The sequence below is a fragment of the Euprymna scolopes genome, chromosome 22 (assembly GCF_053919585.1).
Source record: "Euprymna scolopes isolate OS-2025 chromosome 22, ASM5391958v1, whole genome shotgun sequence".
NCBI classification, from domain to species: Eukaryota; Metazoa; Mollusca; class Cephalopoda; order Sepiida; family Sepiolidae; genus Euprymna; species Euprymna scolopes.
Window position 1 is genome coordinate 33,007,874 of NC_136503.1, and position 18,245 is coordinate 33,026,118.

General features: G+C 34.2%; 1 protein-coding gene across 2 annotated transcripts in view; it reads left to right on the forward strand.

Moving 5' to 3' along the window:
• Positions 1-18,245, forward strand: part of LOC145243955 (calpain-9-like) — a 136,873-nt gene that overhangs the window by 76,510 nt on the left and 42,118 nt on the right. For both annotated transcript variants that reach the window (XM_080107082.1, XM_080107083.1), the window contains exons 11-12: positions 6,714-6,853; positions 16,295-16,503. In XM_080107082.1, coding sequence (XP_079963208.1) covers positions 6,714-6,853; positions 16,295-16,503 — 349 coding nt within the window. The remainder of the gene's footprint in view (positions 1-6,713; positions 6,854-16,294; positions 16,504-18,245) is intronic.

Below are 18,245 nucleotides of genomic sequence, written 5' to 3' on the forward strand. Positions count from 1 at the left end.
GCGGCCGCGCTCGATGGATGGATAGCATTACATCTTCATGACGTCTATGGAATCAAGAAGACTAAATGTATACCTATCTTTAAAAGTAACGAAAGGCGTTTTCAAATATTTAAAACTAGCAGTTCAGCTTGACTTTGCTCGGGCTCTATGTACTGTTCATAACTGTATGTGCATATGTATATATAAAAAGTATGCATATGTACAGTAATACTTTTCTATATAATAGACTTCCTTAACTACTATAGAGAAAAGTTAGTAAAGACTGCAGAGGTAAATTTTTAAAAAAATTTGACCCCGATTTTTACTCCTTAACATTTATTGTTTTGGGCTCAAATTAAATTAAAATGTCTGACCCATGTGCATGTAATCTACATCTAAAATTTCAAGTGTTTAGACCCCAAATTGGCGGAGGAGTTTGGTAGAATTTGCAAAGGTCAACTATTTCAATCTTGACGTTTTGGCAGCGAAACTTTCGCCCAAAAACTGATTAAAAGGCTTGCTACATGTCTGAGTACCCTTTATGTAAAAGTTCCAATGTTTAATAGTTTGCTAGAGACCGCAAATGTAAAATCTTTTGAACTTTGACCTCCTGGCAGCCAAATTTCCGGCCAAAAGCCGATTAAAAACCTTACCCTATGTGTGAATACAGTTATGTAAATTTTCAAATATTTAGACTAAAAATTGGCTGAGTAATTTGGTAGAGACCATAGAGGTCAATTTTTAAAACTTTACCCCCAATTTTGACCTCTTAGCATTTATTGTTTTAGATTCCAATAAATTATAAAGTTTGATCCATGTCCAAAGAACCTATATCTTAAATCTCAAGTGTTTAGATCCAAAATTGGCGAAGGAGTTTGGTAGTGTTCTCAAAGGACAAATCACTGAACCATGACCCCTTAACAGCCAAATTTCTGGCCAAAAACCGATCAAAAAGATTTTCCCAAATCTCAATACGCTTTATATCAAATCTCGAGTCTGTAGACCGAAAATTGATAGAGTTATTAAGTAGGAAAATGTACACACACGGACAGACACACACACACACACACACAGACATTTTCACTTTTATAGATATATACATTATTTCAAGAATATAGTGTAAATACTTTTTATCTATTTTTCTACACAGAGAAAGTATCTGAAGCAAAAGATTATGGCGTAAACTGAACTGTAGACAACTGCAGAGGCTCACAGTAGAATCAAAGTATAGCAAAGAGACTTACAATAACCAGTTGATAAGCTAATAGAACTATGATATTTCAAAATTGCATTTTTAAAGATAACTAATGTGATTGCGAGAAACTTTTACATTTTGTTCCAGCTAGTTTTTGTTTATATTGGTTTTATGCGCTTTTAAATTTTCACCATATTATTAGGTTGACTGAAAAATAGCACATGATTTCAGAAACACATTTATGGATCGACATCATACGATAATAATTTGACAAGCCTTTCCATCTATACAATTCCTGCCAAATGGTCAGAGATTGTTTCAACACTTATTTTTTCAACCTTTCTTTTGATTCGAATTTCATTATTATTATTATTATTATTATTATTATTATTATTATTATTAGAGTATCCTGTACCTCTATAAGGCAACCATTCGCCCAGGTATGGCGTACTGTTGTCACATTTGGGCTGGCGCATCTGCTACTTGTCTCTCACTCCTGACCAGGGTTAAACAGAGAGTCGTCAACCTCATAGGTCCTGAACTGTCATATAGGCTTCAATATTGCATCCCTCTGCCTGTTTTACACGTACTTTAATGGTGAATGCTCTGACGAACTACAAGCACTTGTACCCCCTCAACGTGAATACCCCCGACAAATCCGACAAGCAGATGTCCCACTTATTCACGGTAGAGATCCCTAGTTATAAGAAAGCCTTAGTTTCTTCCTCAAAACTGCAAGACTTTGGAACTCCCGTCCGAGATTCTGCTTTCTCAACTGTACTGACATGCAGAAGTTCAAGCGTAATGTGAACAAACATCTTGCTACTCATTCCTCTTCATAATATCCCTGCAACCTATGTAACCGATAGTAGCCCCTACATGAAAGTGGCACTGTGCCTTTTTTGGGTGAAAATGAATAATAAAAAATTATTATTATTATTAATAAAAATAATATCAATATTATTATTAATAATAATAATATCAATATTATTATTAATAATAATAATATCAATATTATTATTAATAATAATAATATCAATATTATTATTAATAATAATAATATCAATATTATTATTATTAATAATAATAATATCAATATTATTATTATTAATAATAATAATATCAATATTATTATTATTAATAATAATAATATCAATATTATTATTAATAATAATAATATCAATATTATTATTAATAAAAATAATATCAATATTATTATTAATAATAATAATATCAATATTATTATTAATAATTATAATATCAATATTATTATTAATAATAATATCAATATTATTATTAATAATAATATCATTATTATTAATAATAATATCAATATTATTATTAATAATAATAATATCAATATTATTATTATTAATAATAATAATATCAATATTATTATTAATAATAATAATATCAATATTATTATTATTAATAATAATAATATCAATATTATTATTAATAATAATAATATCAATATTATTATTAATAATAATAATATCAATATTATTATTAATATTTTATTGACTAAGAGTAGTCACACAAGCAATAATCAAAAGTTGCTCTTTGAAAACAACTTGTGGTGTTCTCTGGAGTTTGCGTGACAAGTATCCCTAAATTGCTAGTACTCTCTACATTTTTCGATAATCTTTACAAAATAATTTACGTTTTCGCAACAGCCGTTGATTTTTTTCGTTGACGGCAACCATTGGTCTTCACTGGGATTTGGGTGGCAATAAGCCTCCCCAAGTTACAAGTCTTCTTTGCACTCAGCCAGCAGAGATCTGGCTAGTGTCTCTCTTCTCGGTCTTTCCATTCTCTTTGACTTTCTGCATTATTTGATGTGGTACCAGTTTATAGTGACACTCACACAACACAAGATAGAGGGGTGGTATCTTACAATTATACAGTTTCAGTTTTCATGATTCCATGTGATGTTCCGTAGTTTTTTTTTTTTACATTTGTAACCGTTTCTGTGTGCTCAGTTTGTGTAGTTAATGTGTGGTATTAGTCTCAACATCCAAATGTTTTCTTTAACATCTCTGCAGTTTTCATTCTTGTTATCCGTTGTATCTTCTCAGCCATCTCTATGATTCCAATCTCTCCCATTCGTTTTTCAATTTTTTTTCGGTGTTGTCCCTAGTGCTCAGAGGCGTTATCTTAACTTCCTTCATTTTCCAGGTCCTTTTGAGCTCTCTGGCCAGTTCTGTGTATTTGATCTGTTTGAATTGCAAAATCTACAATGTGTCAGGAGTTCCTTCTTGTTAACTATTATGATATCCAGTTTTCTTTCTTGGGTGTTAATCCTTTTTTATATCCATGCCCCATAGGATCTTGTGACTTTTATTTTGCAGTATTGCTACTGGTTTGTACTTGTACAATTTTTATATTTGGAGGGGAATATTTGGTGCATTCATTGATTATGTGGTTTACTGTTTCGTCTCTTTGTCTGCAGAGACTGTATTTGCTGTTTTATTGTGTCTTGTTGATCCTTGCTTTGATGTGGTTTGTTGTAATCACGTTAACTTATGCGGCTGTTTTTAGAGATTCGGTTTACCTATTTAGGTTTTCTTTTTGTAGCCATTTCCAAGTGTTTTCGTTACCCTCATCTTTTGTAATTCCCATGAATCGCCCATGTAGCTTTTTATCTTCTCATTTTCCTCGTCTTATTTCTCCTCTCCTCTTTCTCTATCTTGCTTGTTTCTTCCTTGTCTCTTGCTGCAGTAATTATTCTTTCAGTGTTCTACATTATGTATTTTTCTAATTCTATTTTTGTGTTATTTATACAGTCTTCAATAAAAACTCGCCCTCTTCCTATGTTTTTCCTTTTAACATAGTCATTTGGTCGCTATGCCTCAATTCTCCTTTGTTCCAGCTTATAACCCGTTCAGAGTAATACTACTGATGACGCTGCGCATGTATTTATTCCTTTAATTAGGTTTCGAATATATAATTTACTTTCGAGGAGTTTTCTTCTTCTGAGTTTCCAATTTTCTTATTTATTTCTGTTGCTTTGATGGGTCCGATTCCAGAGCTCCCAAGAATTGTTAGCTATTATGTTCCCCATAGTGCCCTCATCTCTGTTTGATTGGGTAGGTCCATACCTCCTATCATAACTTCTGTTGCTTTCAGTTTTCCCCTCCTCATTGTCAGCAGTGTACACTTTTCCATACCGAATTCCATTCGGATATCCTGGCTAGGAATTGTGGTTGTGTTTACTAGAGTCTCTAGTTCTGTCTTAGTTTTTGCAAAGAGTTTAAGGTCATCACTTTACATTGGGTTGTTTACTCTGTCATCTGTGTTAGTGACCTTGTATCCGGCTTGACATTCTCTTAGTATATTGTTCAGGGGCATCATGCCTAAGATAAACAGTGATGTTAATAAGGAATCAACTTAAAAAAACCCTCTTTGCATTTTTATTTCACTTATGTATTGTCCACCAGCTGTTAGTTCAAGTCTCCATCTTCTCGTTGCATTTTCAATCAAATTGATTATCCTACCTTGTATTTTGTACATTCTCAGGCATTCTATTATTCATGCTTGTCAAACGTTTTCTTATAGTCTATTCAATTCTTTTTCTACTCTTAACCTCCTTCAGAATTCTTTGGTCTTCGCATAATATGTCATGTGTTCCTTTTTTTCCTTTCTAGCATTCTTTTCTGTTCATCTGGGAGTAGTCCGCGATTATAAAAGAAATGATAAGTTTGTTCCCTCAGTTGTGCTATAATCATTTTCCACATTGTAGATAAACATTTTTTGGCCGATAGTTATCTTTTTCTGAGTTTTTTTCTTCACCAGTGAGGTTCCACCTTTTGTCATCCATTCTGATACTCTGGCACGTCTACTTGATAAATAATTTTTTCAGGTTTTGAATTAATCTTTCATATAGTGCTGTGATTTTTAAAAACCAATATGCGTATATTCCGTCTTGGCCTGGTGCTTTCCAGTTAGCCATTTTTCGGTGTGGTTCCTTGTTGCTTTTCTTCTGTTCCTTCGACTTTCTGTGACTCTTACTTCGTGTCTTTCAGTCATCCGGCATCTCTATTATGATCTTGTCGCCTTTCCCATATCTTACTCCAGTAGCGTTTTGTTTCTGTTGGGTACGGTTGTTCTCTTCGTGTTTTTCCTCCGTTACATTGATAGAATTGGCTTTCATTCTTTTCAAATGTCCTGTTTTACTTGCATTGTTCAGATTTGTATTAGTATCGTCTTAATTTCCTTTCTTTTGCTGCTAATTTTGCTTCAATTCTTCCTGTTTCTTGTTGAGCCTCTCCCCCCCACTGGTCACATTTCTACTTTTCTATACTCTTTTAGTTGTTTTCATTTTGTTTATCCTTTTGACTTCTTTTTTATGTTTGTCGATCTGGGTTCCAGTCTCACTTCTCATCCAGATTTTATTGGTCCTTTTTCTTTCTCCGCTTTTTTCTCTACTTTAAACTTCATACTTACTGTATAGACACCTACATAAATTAAATTGTTTAAGTCTTTAATGGATTCTGCTGGGATATATGGGAGGGGTTAATTCACCTTCTCTGTTTCAGTTTTTAGTTTCTTTAACTCCTCGTTCTTTAAGGATGGGAGCTTTTATTTTCTTCGTTCATAAGTTGCCTGATCTTTTCTACTGTTATTACATAGATCTCAGTCTCCATGTTTTGCAGGTCTCCTACCTCTGGAGTTCTTATGTTTGGGGCTCTATTTGTTTCTCTTTTGATGTATTTTACTCAGTTCTAGTGTTGAATGCCAACCTCTCTTGGGAATAAGTTTCGCTTAGTCTGCAATTCTTTGTTCTTATGAATGGTAGTCACTGAATATGCCCCATAACTCTTTCATCCGTTTGCGATATCCTCAATTTTTGGGATGACTTCTGTAATAGCATTCCAATACCTGTTTATTCTCTTTTATGTCCCTTTTTTCCTTCCGTTTTTTGGTCGATGTTGGTTACTTTGGTTCTTCTGTGTTTTATCTGCATTGCTTTGGTACCTGCAATTAGAGAGGCCACCGAGGAAGCACCCGTAATCACTGAGTTCTACGTTGCGTATTATTTGTGTTGCATATTTCACGGCGTGGTGTTTGTGGCAACATCAAGCCATGAATTTTTTTTACCTGTGGTTTTGCCACAGGGATAGTGTTTATCTTACGTGAGAGTTATTATGCACGATCACACGTACATAAAAGAACATGAACAGACGGTACAAAAACGAGGAAAAACAACTAAATATTGTATTATTTTTGTATTTTTTTATCTTATTTTTTAAGTCATCAGGAGTAGCCACATAGGCCATTGTCAATTTTCGATACTCTACCTCTTTCGATAACTATTGCAGATGATTTTGCATTATTTAACAGCCGCTTACCATTGATTTCTCGTTAGAGGCGACCATTCCTCTTCACTAGAATTCGGGTGGAAAAAAGCATCTCCTTAGCACTCATCCACCAGAGATCTGCCTAGTACTTCTCTTCTCGGTCTTTCCATTCTCCTTCTCACTCATTTGTTGTGGTGCCAATTTATGGTTACACGCGAAATATTATGTTATCTTTTTAGATATCTACTGGAGAAATCCGCAATATATTATTGATCTGTCTCACCGAACTGATTACACCTGGGTGGTTATTTCTTTGATGGAAGTAATGCCACTCGACCGACAATTAGAAGACCTTCGTATTGGATTCGACATTCTTAAGGTAAGATAAATTATTTTTCTTTTATCGTGAAATATTAATGGAGGACATTTATTATAAATAAATTGGATATTAAATATAGTTTAACAAGTTATTGGATAAGTTTAGTCACCGGGATAGCTTTGAACACAAATTTATCCAAAATAGTCATGCATATTTATTTAGGATATGAATTCTATTACTGAATTTCCTAAACTTCACAAGGCTAGATCTTGAACGTCAAATTAAATCTCTGAAACAGTGTTTTATGGTAAACAACTGATGATCCCTTAAAAAAATAAATTATTACTAGTACTATTGTGAATTCGAGAGAGCAAGTTGATGCAGTGATTGCAGGTGATTATGTGCTTGCATCTCATCCTTCCAAAGTTTTTTTTTCGGTTTCAGTTCAAATTGGGCTGTTGCTTTCCTACATTTACCCAAGCCCGCTGAAAAATTTTCAGTAAAAAGCTTTTTTAGATCCAATTTAAGTTCTTGTTTTTTTCTATAGAAAACGATTCTACTTTTTGGCAAAAAGTGTTGCTCGGTACATTCCATAGATTAAATTCCTGAAACCAATCGGTCCCAAACAAATTTTCTGTGTTCTTGAGCACAAATAATGTAAGTTTTTTTGTTGTTCCACTAAAAGTGACATTTGTAGTTAGTTCTCCATCAGAATTTATTTTTTCTCCAGTTACCGTTTTTTATGACTTGCTAGTTTTATGCATAGTCGGCCTATTTAACTTTCTTCACGTCTGTAAATTTATTATCGAGAAGTCCGACCCTGAGTCTAACTGTAATTTAATGACCTTGTTTAAAATTTTAACTAAGACATATTTTCGACTGTTATTTTCGTATTTCTTATTCATTCTCGTCTGTTGAACCCGAATTTTACTTTTCTTCTGCCATTTGCAGTGTGAGCGTGTGTCCTAGATTTTCGCAATTAAAACATTCTTTGGAACGAAAAAGGCAATCCTTTGATCAATGCAAGTTTCCGCAGTGAAAACAAGAGGTTGGAGGCTTCTAGGTACCTTGTATTTCGTGCTTAAGTGGAAGATAGCGTCTAGTTTCCGTTTTGTTTTTTGGAGAGTACCCCTTAGTTCTGTGTATGTTCTTTATGTGTGCAATACCAGCTTCTTGGTGTTCTTTGAGTCCTTGATATGATTCTTTGGCAATCTTCAGCCAGCTTTTGTACAGTTAAGCCTGGTTCACTTTCCAGTTTTACAACTCTTCGATGGATATCAGTCTCTTGTCGAAGTTAACCCCTGGACGAATATGAGACTGTTGTGAAGGAACATAACTGGCTATACACCGGTTACAAACTGTATATATATATTGGACTGTTTGGCAGACAGCGGCAGACAGCGGCAGACAAGCAGTCGCAGTAAGACGGATAGTCTTACGTGTTGATTATCAGACTTTCTTCCCCATACTTGTTACTATGTACTTCTATTTACCTTAGGCGAGCAGCCTTACGTTTCTGTATTATAAATAAACCCCATTACACATACCACTCGGTGTAACTCACGTTTGTCTTTATTTCCTAAGTATTTAGGAATATAACAATGGCGACGAAAGGATGTTCTTTCTCTTAACAGAGATAAATTACCGTACCAAGGACTGTGTACAATGCAAGGATTTTTTGTTTTACGAAAAAAACAAACTACACAAGGATTTTTGACCACGTGCGTCAATGAATTTAAAAATTTTTTCCTACCTAAAGTAGCGAAAAGTACGGATTTTTCTTCGTAAAGAACTCACAAGAAATTATAGAAACATGTTCAAGGTAAAGTGGAATTTATATTTATTTTGACAAGTAAAAAAAAAAAAAAAAAAAAAAATGGTCGCAAGTTGAATTCGAAACTACACTAAAGGATTACGAGTTTCGAAAGAAAAAATATAAATACAACGACTATTGTACCATTTTATGCCACGTGGGAACGGCAGCCATATATTTTTTTTTTTTTTGGAAAATTAATTGTTTGTTATTGCCTTTATATAAATAATTGGAACTATTTGTCGTGGGAAGTAAGAAATATTTTGTGTATGAACTTACGTTGTTGAAAAAAAAAAAAGAAAAAAAAAGAATTATTTTACAAAGCCTGTTGAATTACTATGGATGAACTTTGTTGAAACGTGTTGTGTCTGCATATTGCTACTAATTTACGATATACGTAAATTTACGATTTTTCTTTGGAATTATTGTGTAGAATTCGAAAAGACATTTTTGTACTAGAAGCTAACATGGAACAATTAGCAGAGTTAACTAAGGCTCTAGCCCTTAGCATCCAGGAACAGACAAAAATGACTCAACAATTTTTAGCGCAACAACAACAACAACAACAAATTCAACAACAACAGCTACAGCAACAGCTGCAACAACAACAAGAAAGAACACAAAAAACTTTAGAGGCACAACAAGAACAAACAAACATACTACAACGACAAATGTCGACACAGCAAAAGAATTTAGAAAAGCTAATTCTAACGTCGACCGGGAAGAAGACTAATTTTTCTGCCGAGGGTATTTCAAATTCACTAACGGAATTTCGTTACTCCCCGGATACTGGTGTTACTTTCCCTGCATACTACAGAAGATACGAAACAATTTTTACGAAAAGATGTTTAGACTGGACCGATGAGGAAAAAGTTACCCTGCTACTACAAAAACTGGGTACTGATGAAAACACCAAGTATGCAAATCTAATTCTACCAAAAAAACCGGAGGAGGTTTCGTTCGAGGAAACAATTAGTACCTTGTCGAAAATATTTGATAAAAGGGATAGCCTATTTCACTCTAGATACAAATGTTTGAACATTCAGAAGGCAGAAGCTGAAGACTATCTAGAATATGCTTGCACTGTGAACTGTTTATGCGAATCATTTAAATTGAATGAAATTTCCGCAGACCAATTTAAATGTTTAATCTTTGTACAAGGTCTCACAGCACCAAGGGACAAAGATATACGTTCACGGATCCTAGCAATTATGGAGGCGGATCCTAACATAACATTGCAAAAAGTCACTGAAGAGTGTCAACGTCTGATTAACATAAAGAAAGACAACACTCGCATTGAAGAGAAAAATATTTTTAAGGTGCAGCAAGTAAAAAGGCAAGGGACCACAAGAAAATCCAGGTCCCAAGAACACAGGATCCTTAAAGGATACAAAGACCCAAAGCTAAAGTGTAAATGTTGTGGTAGTTTAAGACACAACAATAAGACCTGCTGGTTTAGGAACAAAATATGTTATGAATGTGGTCTCAGAGGTCACAAGGGAACATACTGTGCCCAGAAGAAAAGACAAGGGACCGATAATGTAAATACGCTTCGCATGAATAAAGAAAAAAGCTGCGAAAGACGGAAATATGTTGATTTTCGGATAAATGGACATCTGGTTACATTGCTTCTGGATAGCGGTGCAGATATTAGTATTATAAATGAAGATATATGGAAAAGGATAGGTCGACCTGAATTAACGAAAACCAGAAAGACGGCGAGAAGTGTGTGCGGCAAAAGATTAGAGTTCAAGGGAGAATTAAAATGCAAAGTGACATTCGCTAACCAGACTCATAAATCCAAAGTGTACGTCGTACCAGGAAAGAATACATGCCTGTTTGGGGTAGATTGGATTGTCCTGTTTAATTTATGGGAGAAACCCATAAATTCGTTTTGTAACGTTTTAACTGCAGAAAAAGCAAACCAAAGGGAAGACTTCCTGAAGGATTTGAAAACTGAATTTCCCAATGTTTTTGCCGAAGGACTAGGACTCTGTATTAAGACAGAGGCAAAATTTGAATTAAAGAAAAATGCCACTCCAGTATTCAAACCTAAAAGGAATGTGCCTTTTTCAGCGATGGACGCAATCGAAAAAGAGTTGGATAGACTTCAACAACTGGAAGTCATTGAAAAAGTTAACCACACAGATTGGGCAAGTCCAACCGTGTATGTAAAGAAAAAAAATAACAGAATAAGGGTCTGTGGAGATTTTTCAACGGGTTTAAATGACTGTCTATTGGACCATAATTATCCCCTTCCGTCCGCAGAAGATCTGTTCTCTAAGCTTAACGGAGGAAAAATTTTTTAACAGATAGACCTCTCAGATGCTTACTTGCAAATTAAGATCAGCGATGAATGCTCCAAATACTTAGGCATAAATACTCATAAGGGCATTTTTAAGCTAAAGAGGCTTCCTTTTGGATTAAAGGTTGCTCCTGCTATTTTCCAGCAAATTATGGACACGATGCTGGCAGGGTTGGAATTTTCAATGGCCTACCTTGACGATATCCTAATTAAAAGTGAAAATTTGCAAGATCATAAGAAGCATGTAAAAGAAGTATTCAAAAGAATACAGGAATTTGGTTTTAAATTGAGCCCAGAAAAATGCGATTTTTTTATGAAAAAAATTAAATATCTAGGTCAAATAATCGACAAAGAGGGTCGAAGACCGGATCCACAAAGGACTGAAGCAATTGAAAAGATGCCTGCTCCAGATTCAGTGACAAAATTAAAATCGTTTTTGGGATTAGTTCAATACTATGCAATTTACATCCCTAACATACATAATTTAAGAGCTCCTCTTAACGAGTTACTGAAAAAGGGTGTTAAATGGAACTGGAATAAGGAATGTGAATCTGCTTTCCAAAATATCAAAAGATGTCTACTGTCAGACTTAGCATTGGCACATTTCAATCCAGAAAAGGAACTAATACTAGCAACGGACGCCAGTGATTACGGTGTTGGCGCTGTATTACTTCACAAGTATGAGGATGGTAGGACAAAAGCTATCGCCCATGCTTCAAGAACGTTGGTTGCAGCGGAGAAAAATTACAGCCAAATTGAAAAAGAGGCGCTGTCGATAATATTTGGAATTACAAAGTACAATCGATTTCTCCATGGACGATCTTTTATTTTGCAAACCGACCATAAACCCCTACTTACCATATTTGGATCAAAGAAAGGCATTCCCACACATACTGCGAATCGATTACAGCGATGGGCTGTAACCCTCTTAAACTATCAGTTTAAGATGGAACATGTATCCTCAAAAAAGTTAGGACACGCAGATGCATTATCACGGTTGATCCCTAAAAGAAGCGAAAGTTTCGAAGAAACGGTAATTGCTGCGCTTAAAGACGAAAGTGAATGTACAAGTTCAATGTGTAATATGATACGTGAACTTCCGGTAACTTTCGAAAAAATAAAAAAAGAGGCAGTAAATGACATTTTCATTAAGAAAATGAAAAATCAATTGGGATGGATAAAAAAAAATAAAAAGGTAAATCAAACACCGCCTTTTTCCATCTGTGAAGATGTGCTCATGTATGGTGAGAGGATCGTAATTCCACTAACGTTACAGAGGAAAATTCTGAAGGAATTTCATACAGGTCATCCGGGCATTTCGAGAATGAAATCCCTTATGAGAGGATATGTGTACTGGCCTGGTATGGACAAGGAAGTTGAAAAATGTGTCAAGACATGCAGAGGATGTCAATTAGCAGCTCGAGATCCTCCAGTAAAAACGACGCCATGGCCAAAGACGGACCTACCCTGGTCACGTCTGCATATTGATTATGCGGGACCTATAAATGGTTATTTTTACTTGATTATTGTAGATTCTTTTTCAAAATGGCCAGAAATATTTAAGTTTAGACATCCAACAGCAAAAAACACTGTGAGTGCGCTTAATGAAATTTTTAGCCGTTTTGGAGTGCCAAAAACCTTAGTGAGCGATAATGGAACAGCATTTACTGCTCATGAATTCAAAGAATTCTGTGACTCACTAAATATTCTACATATGACAACACCTGTGTACCATCCACGATCGAATGGGTTGGCCGAAAAATTTGTAGATACGTTTAAAAGGGCACTTAAGAAAAATCTTACTACGGACACAGACGAACAATGTATTCAAACATTTTTAGCAATTTACAGGGTGACACCAAATCCTAATAATAATGTCAATTCTTCCCCGGCTGAGCTAATGTTTGCAAGAAAGATAAGATCTGTCTTCGATAGGCTGCTACCAGAGAAAAAGAAAGTTTTCAAAAAAGAAAACCTTAATACCAAGTGCTTCTCCCCAGGTGAAAATGTATATTTCAAAAATTTTCAAAATGGACGAAATCAGTGGGTTGAAGGTATTATCAAAAAAAGGATTGGGAGCATGGTCTATACCATCCAAGGATTAAGTTTTGTCTGCAAAAGACACAGAAATCAAATACGTCCCAGACTGTCTCCAAATGTGGAAGAGACACCAATGGAAACATTGTGCGATATTTTTGATATACCAAAACCAGCGTGTGTACCGCAAACAATGAATATTTCGCCTGAACCGACCATACGGGCTGGACAGAAACCTTTACCCCGGGTAACGCTGACCAGAAGGAAAAGCGCAAGAAAGAGAAAAGTTACCAGGAGATTAAGCCCTGACCCTAAAAGGAAGAGGTATTTAAGCTAAAATCAGGAAGATTTCAGCTTCAGGGGGAGGTGTTGTGAAGGAACATAACTGGCTATACACCGGTTACAAACTGTATATATATATTGGACTGTTTGGCAGACAGCGGCAGACAAGCAGTCGCAGTAAGACGGATAGTCTTACGTGTTGATTATCAGACTTTCTTCCCCATACTTGTTACTATGTACTTCTATTTACCTTAGGCGAGCAGCCTTACGTTTCTGTATTATAAATAAACCCCATTACACATACCACTCGGTGTAACTCACGTTTGTCTTTATTTCCTAAGTATTTAGGAATATAACAGAGACACTTGAAATCATCGGCACTCAATTCTGACAATTTAAAATCGTCACAGCATTTGTTAACAATCGAGGCGAACGTCAAGTAGTCCACATTGTCTTTTGTAAGGTTCAAGCATGCCCACAGTCTATGGAACAGCGACGATTTCGAACTAAATAGTTCAGTTAGTCGTTTAACGGTTTCCGTAAACGTCAGATCGCTAGTCTTTTGTGACAAGATATAGTCGACGAATTTGTCGTGTTCCGTAGTCCCTAATTTGCTGAGTAACAAGCACACTTTTTTTTGGTCTGCCCAATTTCCACAGTCGATATTGTACAGATCTTCATACCGTCTGAAATACGTTTCAAATGTTGGATTTTCTTATTTATTGTACTTAGCACCGCACTTTGAGAAAACGCTGTATCACTCTCTGTAGCTTGATTCTTTTTCATTAAAACCTGGAGTAGTGCTTCAGTTCTCTCTTTCTGTTCTGTTTGCAATGTAAAAAGTCTGTCATCAACTCTTTTGCATTTGGATCATTCTTTCTTCTGCCTGCTGTAGTCTATTGTCAGCTCTTCTTTGCTGGTTCATTTGAAATTCAATTAGACGGGTTATCGTCTTTCACACCTTCCATTGGGTCTCTTTATTTTATTTTCTCGAAGAGAAATTTTTATTTTTAAGGGTATTTGTAACTTAAACCGAAGTTACAGCAAGGGAAAACTTTTTATTATTTATGGAATAGTATACTCTTCCGTAGCTGTAGCCGAAGTGCAAAAATTATAGATTGATTTTGCATACAGTTATTTTCTCGTTGACACGCGTTCCTTTTGTCTCTGATATGCCAATAGTTCAGAAATGGGGACAGATTTTTGTTTTACCATAGAGAAAAAAGTAGTATAATATACTACATACACCATGAAATATAGAATATAAAATATACAATACAACACATACAATGTAAAATATACGATATAACACATGCAATGTAAAATATACAAGTGGACTTGCATTCAGCAAAGTTACGGTTTAAAAAAATTGTTTTCAATAGATATCGTTATGCGAGCAGTATTTTACTTACTCCGCTGGCGAGCAAAAGTTTAACCACCCGAAAAGAGTCTTTATTTTAAAGGTTTTTAAAAATTGACAGGTGAAAAAAATAGAAGGTATTATTTCCTTTCAGTGTGTGTGCATGCCGTTGCAAAAAAATTTTTTTTTTTTAAGTTATCAAAACAAAAAAATGGCTTCCCAGCCCGTAAAATATATTTGCCTTTTTCACTGTCTTTTTTTCTTTTTCGGTATAGTTCAAACAACTAGTCAGCCACAATAACCACTTTATCATAAAACAAGAATTCATTTCCCGAAATTTTCGTAACAGAAAAAAAATCTTCAACGTGAAGTCCATATGTAATCTGCATAAACAATTCCATCGATTCGTTCTACGGCAAATTAAATCAAGATTGCTTTTTTCTTCATTTTTTTTAGGAAGCATGAAAAAAATTCTACTTACAATTTCTTTGAGCAGATAAATTTAAGTGTACACGTTTCTTTTTATGTTGAAAAACGAGGGAGGGGATAGAAGAAAAGATGAAAGAGAAAATAACATAGAGAAATATATAATAAAAGTGAGTTATAAATGGAAAAATAAAATTTAAGTAGAAACAAGACAGAAAAAATTAAAACAAAATAGATAGTTGTAGTAGAGTCGGGAAAGGAGAAAGAAAGAAAACACGACGATTGGTGAGAATACGAAAAACATTTATATCCAGAACAGGGTTAGTGATACACGAAGATTAGTAAGTCCGTGGGGAGTCGTCTCTGTACGACATCCGGATAGCTCTCATTGAGCGGTCTATACTTGCTGCTTATATGGCTAGTGGATACGTCCATCTTAACGATTATAAGGGTGTGTATGCCCCCACAACAATAACCTGAACATTTAAAAATGACTGTCGATAACACCGAAAAAGTCTTATTTTTCTTCCTGGCATCATGTCACGAGGGATAAATAAAATAAGAAAAAACTGTGTCTATTCTGAATATGACGTTATTACTACGAAAATTACTTTGATTTAAAAACAAACAATGCTTGTTTATTATTTTCTTTAATATGCGTTCAATTGGCTTACTAATCTTACAGTTTTAATTTTCACCTAAACAACGCTTTTATCACGGAGAAAACATTTGTGTGTGTGTGTATATATATACACTAGTAGGGACATTCGGCGGTTTTTAAGGTGGCAGAATAGCGTAAGATTATTGTCCTATGCTTGTTTAAAATAAAACTTAAGATATTTCTCTCGAACAGAAATATAAAATCTTATGTATTTCTTCTTCTGACGTTTGACTTTATACAGTTTTCTATACATTTCATGCCAATTTTTGTATATTTTGTGGTGCCTTTTTATTATGTGTTTATTGTTTCGTCCATTTATTCAAATTTGCTGGGTTATGACTACTTTAACTTCTATGTTGTTTCTGTTCTTCTTCCACGTATTTATTATTATTATTATTATTATTATTATTATTGTTATTATTGTTATTATTGTTATTATTATTATTATTATTATTGTTATTATTGTTATTATTGTTATTATTGTTATTATTATTATTATTATTATTATTATTATTATGATTATTATTAATGTTATTATTATTAATGTTATTATTATTATTATTATTATTATTATTATTATTATTATTATTATTATTATTATTGGATATCTTGGACAGATGAAATCAGGCTTCACGGTTCCTAAGTCTTACCGTTTCGATGAAGACTCGCTGAAAATGTTTTCGTTCTGTTCACTGTCTGTTCGTAGAGAAAGAAGTAAATGTTATGAGTTTCCACCGGGTATATTTGTGGTCATCGTATACAACAAGGAAATGATCACGAGTGACTTTTTGATGAGAATCTACTCCGAATGTGCAATCACCGTAAGGTAAGTGTGGCCAACTTAGAATTTAAGCTTATCGTCGTTTGTATGGTCAAGATTTTAAGATTATAAATGCATATCAGAAATCCACACTTTGTGGATGAACGGAGCATTATAGCAGAGTATAAAGACTATTTATTGTGAATAAATGATATTGACTGTAGAAATACGTTTGATATCGTGAAAGTAGTTGTGTTTGAAAGCTATGGTAGTTCGGTCGGGTAGGAAAACACAGTAGCGTACGAGACAAGGTAAAAAGAATAATTACAGGATTGAAAAATGAAAAAAAAATGAAAAAAAAAATGAAAATACTTTCCAATTATAAAACAACAACTACTGCGAAGCTAATATTTCCGGTCTCAGTCTTCCGGCATAAACACACCTCCAGTGATTGCGCGTATTTTCTCTTCTTCTTCGTACACAAAAAATTTGAGAACTTAACACCACGATGCCATTCTGGTTCATCACATTATGTTGGGAAATGAATTTCTCATAACTCAAAATGATAAAAATCCTTCAATAATGTCATTACCCTGTTCATCTTGTCTCTTACCCAACTGTGTTTCTTCTACAAAACTGCATAATCTTTTAACATAATTCCTTTTACACTACGCACAATGCTTTAAGCAAACTACTACAACCTCTCAAGCTTGATGTCATCTGAATTTTATCTCGACGATCACATTTTTGCAAATGCAACATTATTTACAATAGTTGTTCTTATATTACTGATCCATTTTCATACAAATCTAAAATTGAAATGCAAACAAAATACACATCCATTAAATACTTATGAAAAGATCTTATACGAACAAAGTTCATAAACACTTGAAGAACAGCGATTTCTTAAAAAAATATGCTGACAGAAGATAGTCATCTAACAGTAAATATCACAACCCTTAACTGTAAAGTATCTAGACACAGAACGAAAGGCCTTTTGCTCTAATAGTGATTTCCCCCGGGCTGCTAGACTTCGGATTTCCCTCCCTTATTCCTACTTGCTTGGATGTACTAATCTGCAGAAGATCCCAAATAGGATCATTCCATGTTCAGGTGGTAATATACCTTGTTTAGAGTAGAAAAGAAATTAACATACACACACACACACTAACACACACACACACACACACACACACACACATATATATATATATATATATATATATATATATAATTTTGGTATACTTACGTCTGTGTATCTGGGAATTTGAGCAAATTAGAACAAGTCGTTTTTATTCGTAAGTGATTTTGCGTAGGCGTATATATATATATATATATATATATATATATATATATATATATATATATATATATATACTCCATTTTACTTCAGTCGATGTTCTCAGAAATCAGGGGACCCCTGACACTTAATCTCTATATGATATATAAATATTCAAATATTCTGTTAAATTTCTCCTTTACACCTCAAACACTGAGTTAGGAAAAAAGTTGGAAACCCAATTTTGCCCTATGTTATAGTGTATCTTTCTTGTGATCTCTTGATTTTACTGGATTGCAAGAGAAGAATTCATCCAATCTGGTGAATTATCCAGCTTCGTACTGTTACTTAAGGTAATATCACTTGGAGAAGGTTCACTATTCCTCGCAAAATGCCAGTATAGATTAACCATTTCATGTAGATTTTATTTTGACAGCGAATACTATTTGATTTTGAATATTTAGTCAGGGTTTACTTGCAAGGAAAAATATCCTCATGGCAAGTTGTCCTGAAAACTCCTCTACAAAGA